This window comes from Oryctolagus cuniculus, chromosome 3 (assembly GCF_051225735.1).
Source record: "Oryctolagus cuniculus isolate XC-2025 breed Fujian yellow rabbit chromosome 3, ASM5122573v1, whole genome shotgun sequence".
Classification (NCBI taxonomy): Eukaryota; Metazoa; Chordata; class Mammalia; order Lagomorpha; family Leporidae; genus Oryctolagus; species Oryctolagus cuniculus.
In genome coordinates this window covers 7847092-7854956 of record NC_142869.1, presented here as the reverse complement: position 1 = coordinate 7854956, position 7865 = coordinate 7847092, and the positions used below count along the sequence as shown (strand labels likewise).

At 66.0% G+C, this 7865-nt stretch overlaps 1 protein-coding gene across 2 annotated transcripts; it reads left to right on the top strand.

The window, feature by feature from the left end:
- The first annotated feature begins 307 nt into the window (after positions 1-307).
- Positions 308-5621, top strand: B3GNT7 (UDP-GlcNAc:betaGal beta-1,3-N-acetylglucosaminyltransferase 7). 2 transcript variants are annotated; one of them, XM_089328908.1, is made up of 3 exons: positions 308-443; positions 1032-1940; positions 3483-5621. In XM_089328908.1, exons 2-3 carry the CDS (start codon positions 1930-1932, stop codon positions 4675-4677), a joined length of 1206 nt encoding a protein of 401 aa, XP_089185034.1. In that variant the 5' UTR covers positions 308-443; positions 1032-1929; the 3' UTR covers positions 4678-5621. The 2 variants fall into 2 exon arrangements, with proteins under 2 accessions (XP_089185034.1, XP_002712565.1); XM_002712519.6 differs by lacking the exon at positions 308-443 and having other exon boundaries at positions 463-1940.
- Positions 5622-7865: the final 2244 nt, after the last annotated feature.

Genomic DNA, 7865 nt, shown 5'->3' with positions numbered 1-7865 from the left:
CTCCTGTCCCTAGGGACCTCCGGTATTTAGCTGTCATTGAGCCCCCGTAGACACAGATCAAATGATCCGTGATGGCAGTTCTTCCCAGTTGATGAGACCCTACCCGCAAACCCTCAGCTGACTTGGGGCAGCGCCCCTCCTTGTCCACCTGCTCCAGGCCTTGTGGGGTAGGGTGGGCCAGATGTTAACACACTGTCAACAGCCGCCTGCTGTCACACGGCTTCCTGCCTGGGAGAGACCGGTCCTCACGTACAGCATCTCACAGCACCGAGCCGGCAGGAAACAGAGGTCTTAGCATCTGCCATCTGTCCCCAGTGCGGCCCGGAAGTGCAGGGCCCCAACCTAACCCGCACCTCTAGACTCTCAAAAAACCTCTTCCCAGAGACGGCCGTGTCGGCCCCGCAGCAGGCACCCGCGGAGACCCCACAGCACCGGGCTGAGAGGTCAGTGCCACGGCCAGGGGGGCTGCGCTCAGCAGGGCCCCCTGTGTGAAGCCAGGGGAGCCAGCCCTGCCCCTTCGGAGACCCCAGAAGCCTGGGTGACAGCGTGCAGGGCTTGGTAACCTGCTGGGATGGAGACCAGTCGGGCTGTGGGTGGCCAAGCAGGGGAGGTGGGGTTTGGGCTGCAGGCCAGGCCTCGCCCTGCGGGGCGCTTCTGGAGGGCCATCACAAAGGGTGCTGGCCCCAGGGTTCCCTTGGAATTCGCCTGGAAGGCCCTTCACATTCCCGGGGTTGGGGCTGACACTCTGGAAAATTTCACCTCTCCTTCCAAGGTGGGGGGAGGGGGTCCTTGAGCCTTAAGGAAAGGGTTTGAAGGGGTTCTCCAGCCCAGGCCCAGGGACTTGGGGGCTCCCTGTGTGGCCCTGGGCAGGAAAGCGACACCCTTCACTGCCATCCCTGGGCAACGGGCTGGGGCTGGGCCCAGGGCCCCCCTCCAAGGCCGGGCAGGCCCCAGGCTTTGCTCGAGGTGGGACCACAGGCTTTGCACCTCCACTTCCTCCCGTGTGAGACAGAAACAACACATGCTTCCAGGACTGAGTCACCAGGCACCATATTGTGGCGCTCAGTGACTGCGAGCCCAGCTGTGCAGACCTGCAGACACACACTGCGCACACACACCGCGTCCACGCGAGCCCGCGGCCCTTCTAGGTGCCTCTGGGCGCTCAGCACTGGGGCCCGGACGTGCAACCAGACCGCAGCGGCCACCCGCAACAGGGCCTTCTGCAGCTGGAAGATTCTCGAAGTCCCCTGTCTGGGACGCCCCGCACCCAGACCTGCATATTCTGTGTCTGCACGCAGCGCGCCCCCACCTCAAGAAGAGCAAAGCCTGGCTGGAGGAAAAAAAAAAAAAGTTTTAAGAAATATGTTGGTGGACGAACCGAAAGGGGCCTTTCTGGGGAGGTGAGGGCTTCCCCAGCCGCGGCCTGGGCTGGGGCGCTGAGCCCGGCTTCCTCTGGTCCCTCCAGGAGGGTCGCGGGCCCGGGCCAGGGTAACTAATCCGCGGGCCTAGGAAGGGGTCAAGGGGCCAGAGGGGACGCACCCAGCCCGGGGCGCCGCTGGGGACTTGGAGACCGGCGGGCGGGCGTCCGGGTCCCGCGCGTGCGCGCACCCAGAAGGGGCCGGCGACCCCAGGAGGCCCCGCGCAACCCAGGGGCAGAGGGGACCCTCCCGCGCGCCCGGGGCCCCTGGGAAACTCGGAGCCGCCCCGCCCGCGGGCAGTGGCGAGGGCCGGGGGCGCTGAAGGGGTTAATGCACCTGGGCCGCCGCCGCCCCTGCGGCCCCTCCTCCCGCCGCCGGGAAGAGGAAAGTCTCGGCGGGGGCGCGGCCCGGCCTCCGCCCCCGCCCGCTCGCCAGCCCGGCTGCACCGACCCAGCCGCGGCGCACAGAGCTGCGACCCGCGCGTCCCGCTCCGCCGCCCGGCCGGGCCGCCATGTCTCTGTGGTGAGTGGGGGACCGAGAACGGGCGGCGACCCCGGACGCGCCGGGACGCCCGCGACTCGGGATGGGAGATGCCCGGCCGGGCGCGGCGCCTGGACCGGAGGGTGGGCGGCGGGGACCGCGGGGTTGCGCGCCCATCTCCGCAGCTCGGGGGCCCCGGCGGCCGCTGCTTGGCCCCGGCGGCTGGCACTGGAGGTCTCACCGGGGGCTGAGTCCCGTCCCCATGCCCGGCGGAGCTCGGGGTTCCTGGCCGCTCCGCTCCGCGTGCGCGCTCCCCGGAGCTCTGGCCTCGGCCCCGCTCCTCCCCTCCCAGCCGGGCTTTTCTCTTGCACAAGGTCTGGGCCGTGCAGGTGGGGCGCGCCGTCCCGGCGCCGCCAGCTGCGCGCGGGGGCTTCTGCGGGACCCCCGGGACCGTAGGACGGGATCCGGAACACTCGTGCGTCCCCGGGAGGGTCGCGTTCGGGTCACGCGCTCCAGCGCTGAGCCTCAGGTGACCCCCGTCTTTCTCCAGCCGAAACCTTGGATTTTTTTTTTTAAAGCAGTGATCTTTATCTTTGAGAAATGGAAGCGAGCGTTCTGATAGCGTGCTACGGCCGCTCTGTAAGAGTCCACCTAGGAGTGATTCGCCGGTTTCCAGAAACCGAACGGGAGAAACAGCCCACAACAGTGAGCCGGCTGGCACCATTCATTAAATAAGTTACTGGCTGCACCCTCCCATCGGGAACCGGTCTCCCTGCTTCCCTCTTCTGCTCGAACCACGTTTCCTAGGTGTGCCAGCCGTGTGCCCAGCCTCACGGCCAGCATCCCCCATCCCCGTCTCCCCTGCCCCTGGATAGCCTGCCTTGCTTCAGCCCCCAGGTGTCCACGGCGGGGACAGCGTCCAGGCCACCCAGAGTGTGAGCGGAGGAGGGAGGGTCCTGGGTTCGAGGGCTCTGGCCCCATTCCCTCAGGCAAAGAGCTGTTCTGAAATGGGGGTAGGGGCGTGGGCGTTACTGAGGGTCCCTGGAGAGCTGGGGTTCTGTGTCCCCTCCCCGAGGAGCAGGGCTGGGGGCCTCATCTCCCCTGGTGGCAGTTAAGGGCGTGGGTGTGTTAAGGTGGGGGTGCTGGATGACCTGGTGCATTTCCAGGTGTATCACACACACACACACACACACACACACCCGCCGAGGGTTTCTCTTTGGGACCGTCTCAGGGAGGTGGGGGTTGCCATCCGGAGAGGATGGGTGCCGGCCTCCCAGGCTGCTCCTCCCAGGGATCCTGGTGCAGAACAACTCCGCGATGCCACTGCCCACGGCTCCTGGGTTGCACAGGGAGATGGAAGCCCACCAGAGCCGCCCCTGAGGGCATGCCCACGCGCGGAAGGGCCTGGCTGCTCAGTGTTGGGAGGTCAGCGTGGGACGAGGCAGCAAGACCCTCCTCTGGCTACGCCGGGGCTCCGGGACTTGAGTCTGTGCCAGGGCCGGCTTGTCCGCTGGGTCCACTGCTGGGAGAGGCTTGGGGCTCACCCGTTCTTCTCTGCTCTGCACCTGTCCCCCATCCCCTTAGGAAGAGAACCCTGTACAAGAGTGTGTGCCTGGCTCTGGCCCTCCTCGTGGCCGTGACGGTGTTCCAGCGCAGTCTCACGCCGGGCCAGTTCCTGCAGGAGCCCCCGCTGCCCACCCTGGGGCTGCCGAGGGCCCAGAAACCCAGCGGAAACCTGGTGAACCCCAACAGCTTTTGGAAGAGCCCGAAGGATGTGGTCGCCCCCACGCCCGTGGCCCTCCGGGGGCCCCAGGCCTGGGATGTGACCACCAACAACTGCTCAGCCAATACCAACCTGACCCACCAGTCCTGGTTCCAGGGCCTGGAGCCGCACTTCCAGCAGTTTCTGACCTACTCCCACTGCCGCTACTTCCCCATCCTGCTGAACCACCCCGAGAAGTGCAGGGGCGATGTGTACCTGCTCGTGGTCGTCAAGTCCGTCATCACCCAGCACGACCGCCGCGAGGCCATCCGCCAGACCTGGGGCCTGGAGCGCGCGTCCGCGGGCAGGGGCAGGGGCGCCGTGCGCACGCTCTTCCTGCTGGGCACGGCTTCCAAGCAGGAGGAGCGCACCCACTACCAGCAGCTGCTGGCCTACGAGGACCGCCTGTACGGCGACATCCTGCAGTGGGACTTTCTCGATAGCTTCTTCAACCTGACGCTCAAGGAGATCCACTTCCTCAAGTGGCTGGACATCTACTGCCCCAGCGTCCCCTTCGTCTTCAAGGGGGACGACGACGTCTTCGTCAACCCCACCAACCTGCTGGAGTTCCTGGCCGACCGGCGGCCGCAGGAGGACCTGTTCGTGGGGGACGTCCTGCAGCACGCCCGGCCCATCCGTAGGAAAGACAACAAGTACTACATCCCGCCGGCGCTCTACAGCAAGGCCAGCTACCCGCCCTACGCCGGCGGAGGCGGCTTCCTCATGGCCGGCGGCCTGGCCCGGCGCCTGCACCGCGCCTGCGACACCCTGGACCTGTACCCGATTGACGACGTCTTCCTGGGCATGTGCCTGGAAGTGCTGGGCGTGCAGCCCACGGCGCACGAGGGCTTCAAGACTTTCGGCATCTCTCGGAACCGCAACAGCCGCATGAACAAGGAGCCCTGTTTCTTCCGTTCCATGCTGGTCGTGCACAAGCTCCTGCCCGCCGAGCTGCTGGCCATGTGGGGGCTGGTGCACGGCAACCTCACCTGCTCCCGCAAGCTCCAGGTGCTCTGACCCCCCCACCCCCAGGCCTCCAGGACGGGCCAGGGCGCGGGCTCTTGGGTCCCCAGCATCCCCGGAAGTGCTGGAAGGGGATGTGGTGGGGGAGCAGGTAACCGGCGAGGTGGCTCCCCGTGGTCGTCATTTCCAGGAAACCCAGGCACGGCGGGGGCTGCTCAGACTGGAGGGCGTCAGAGGGGCCAGGACGCTCCTCTCCTGGGCCTGTGGCCCAGCCCCCTCCGCCCCCGTGAGAGGCCCTGGCGGCCTCGGAAGAAAGCTCGTGTTCAGGTGCGCCGGCTTGGCCTGGCCCTGGTAGGTCGGTGGCCACCACAGGGCAGAGTCTCTGTGAAATGCCTCGGTCTCCCCCCAGGGCCCCTGCAGGAGAAACAACCCTGTGCAGGCTCACAGGGCCTCCCGCCTCCACCCCACCCCCGCAGCCCACGGCCCGGGGCTCCTGGGACAGGGAGGCCCAGCAGGCTCCCCGCACAGCCCCCCCTGCCCGCGCCCACCCGTGCGCGCTCCGACTACCTCAGCGCCCCTCAGAGCCCAGCCTGGGTGCGGGCTGCAGCCCCACCACACCCCGACACGGGGCTGCCGAGCAGGCTCCTGGCCCCAGAGCCCTGGTGCTGCCCGGCGCCAGCCCCAGCCGAGGCCCCTCCCTGGATGTGGACATTTTTCTGTTACTGTGAAGTTTTATTTATGAAGAATGTGGAGGGAGAAGGCTCCAGGCCTCCGGAGGCGGGGGACCCCCTTCCCTGCACCCCCACGCCCTTCCCAGCCCCGGCCGCACCTCTGCCTCCCCAGGGCGCCCCGCAGACCAGCATCGCCCTTGCTCCTGTGCAGGGAGGCCCAGGCCCTGGGGTGGGTGCAGAGGGCGCGGCCCCTACCTCACATTGGAGTCACCTGGCGAAGAGGGAGGGCTCATCTCTATTTTCTCAATAAAACGGGACTGGTTTCTGCCCGGTGTGAAACTTCCTGCTGCCACAGTCAAGGACAAGGCTGGTTCTTTGTTGGCCTCAGCTAGTGGGTGCCCAGGAAGGAGGGGAGCCCTGGGGCTAGGGTGGGGCCGGGGTGCTCACCCTGCGGCTCCAGGTGTCCCGTGGGCAGCTGCAGCGCTGGCCCCGGTGTGGGCGGAGAGCAAGGCCCTTGTTTTAGTGGCTCCTGGGCTCCCCGTGTCCCTTCCGGTGTCTGAGAGCTGGTGGGCCTGGCATTTGCAGGGCCCTTGGCCTGAGTGTCAATTTAGCTCGCTGGAGGAAGTCTCGGGCAGACTAATGAGCAGGCAGCAGGTTCTTGAGGACTGAAAAGGGGACAGGCCAGCCGTCCGTCCCCCGCCCTTCTCTCTGTCAACTGCCTGTGTAAGTGACAGAGCCCTAGTTCTAAAAAGCTACTGAACATTCTCAGAAGGCCCCGCGGTGGGCCCTTGCGAGGGGTCCGTGGAGCGGCCCTGCCTTGTGCTAAGGAAAGCAGAGTCTGGGTTGAGACCTGTTTTCCCAGAGCAGCAAGAAAGGACGGGATGGGCGCGGGCCCAGAGCGGCCGGTGGCAGTGGGAACAGCTTCTCCCAGCGGCTGGAGCTGGGCTGCGGGGCAGGACAGGGCTGGCCTCTGGGTTGAGGAGGGCGTGTCCACTGCATCCTGCAAGCGGAGCCCAGACTCTGGGTGTCGGGGGACAGGTGCGCCGACTGGTGACAGCCCCCCTCTGCCCGTGGCTCCTGACACTCTGCACTGGCCATGGCGGGGGTCTGCCTTCCTCAGCCTCTGCCCTTAGGGCTGGGAGCTTTGTTTGCTTTCCCATTTCTGAGCTCTGGGGCGGGGCGGGGGAACCCCTGCAGGAGGCCAGAGCCACAGCACACCGGGCAGAAGGGGGCACAGGCACCAGTCTGGCCTGCAGTGCCCCCGCGTCTTAATGGAGGCTGAGCATTTGCCTGTGCTAGGAGGCACAGAACACCCAGACCTGCAGGACAGTGTTGGAAGTGGGCGGGGTCTGGGTCACAGCTTCCGGAGCAGGGAGGAACCTGGACTGGGTGGCAGGACACATCCTCCCCGCCGGACCTGCGCCTGGGGCACGGGCGGCAGCCAGTCCCGGGCCTGGTGGCTATGCTGGACACCCCGGTCCCCAGGGCCTCCCCACCCCTGTCCCCTTAGGAAGAGGGGCTCCACACGAGAGACTGGAAGAACTACGGGGCCAGCAGTTCTGGCCAGCTGATCTGTCCCAGGTGCCGCCACAGCTCCAGGCCTGGCTTCCTGTCCCCAGCCTCCCCGGGGCCTGGCCATCTCGGAAGACAGCGCTGGCCTTTGCAAGGTGCATTTCTCATTGTTTTGGGGAAGCAGACGCGTGGACATCAGTAGTTTTGCTTCTTAGTGAAGCTCATGACCGATACGCCGGGAACCGAAGCGAGATTCAGAAAGGAAAAGCAGAGCAGGTTTCTTCAATCAGAAGTGTTCGGCGACCCCAGAGCCTGCACAGGACCCAGAGGCACGGGGGAGCCGTCTGTTTTTATGATCTAATAATCAAATGATTTATTTGTCTTAAAGGCACACAGTGAGGGGGAACCAGCCAGGCCTGTCAGGCCGCATTCCTCTGGGTCTGTCACATTCCTTCCCTTGGGCACTGGGCAAGACCCCTGTGGAATGAGGGTCGGGCCCTCCAGGGAGAGTGACCTTGTAGGTTCTGTGGTTGGCCTGGGGGAGAGGGGTGCTGGTGAAGCTTGAAGGAGATGTCGGGCGAGAGCAGGCCAGAGAGCACGCACCACCACGCCAGAGCGCCAGCACCGGCGACAGTGACACCCAGGGATATGCCTGGTGTGGGGTAAGCATTTCAACGTGTACCGGGCGCACAGAACGGGTTACCTTTAGGTTCTTCTCGTTGATTGCTCAACTCTCTCGCGTGCCCTAACTTGCAGGAAGTCCAACTCACCTTTTCGGGGTCCCCTCCCTCCTAAATGGACCAAGAATTTCAGGGACTTCCTTAATTCACCCCGTATTCTCTGGAAAAGCTGTCACCTCCTGCTGTTCCCGCGTTCTCCAGAGAGTGGCGCTGTTGGACACTGGGCCTGCACAGTCTTGGGGGCCGCCGTGGAGCCCTGGGTTCAGAGGCAGGTGTGGCCCCCACTCCGCATCCTTCCCCCAGGAGCAGCAGCATCTAGGGGTGTCCGGGCCGTGTGGTTGCCCGTCCGCCGGGGGAGCCCCACAAGCTCACAGCTGGG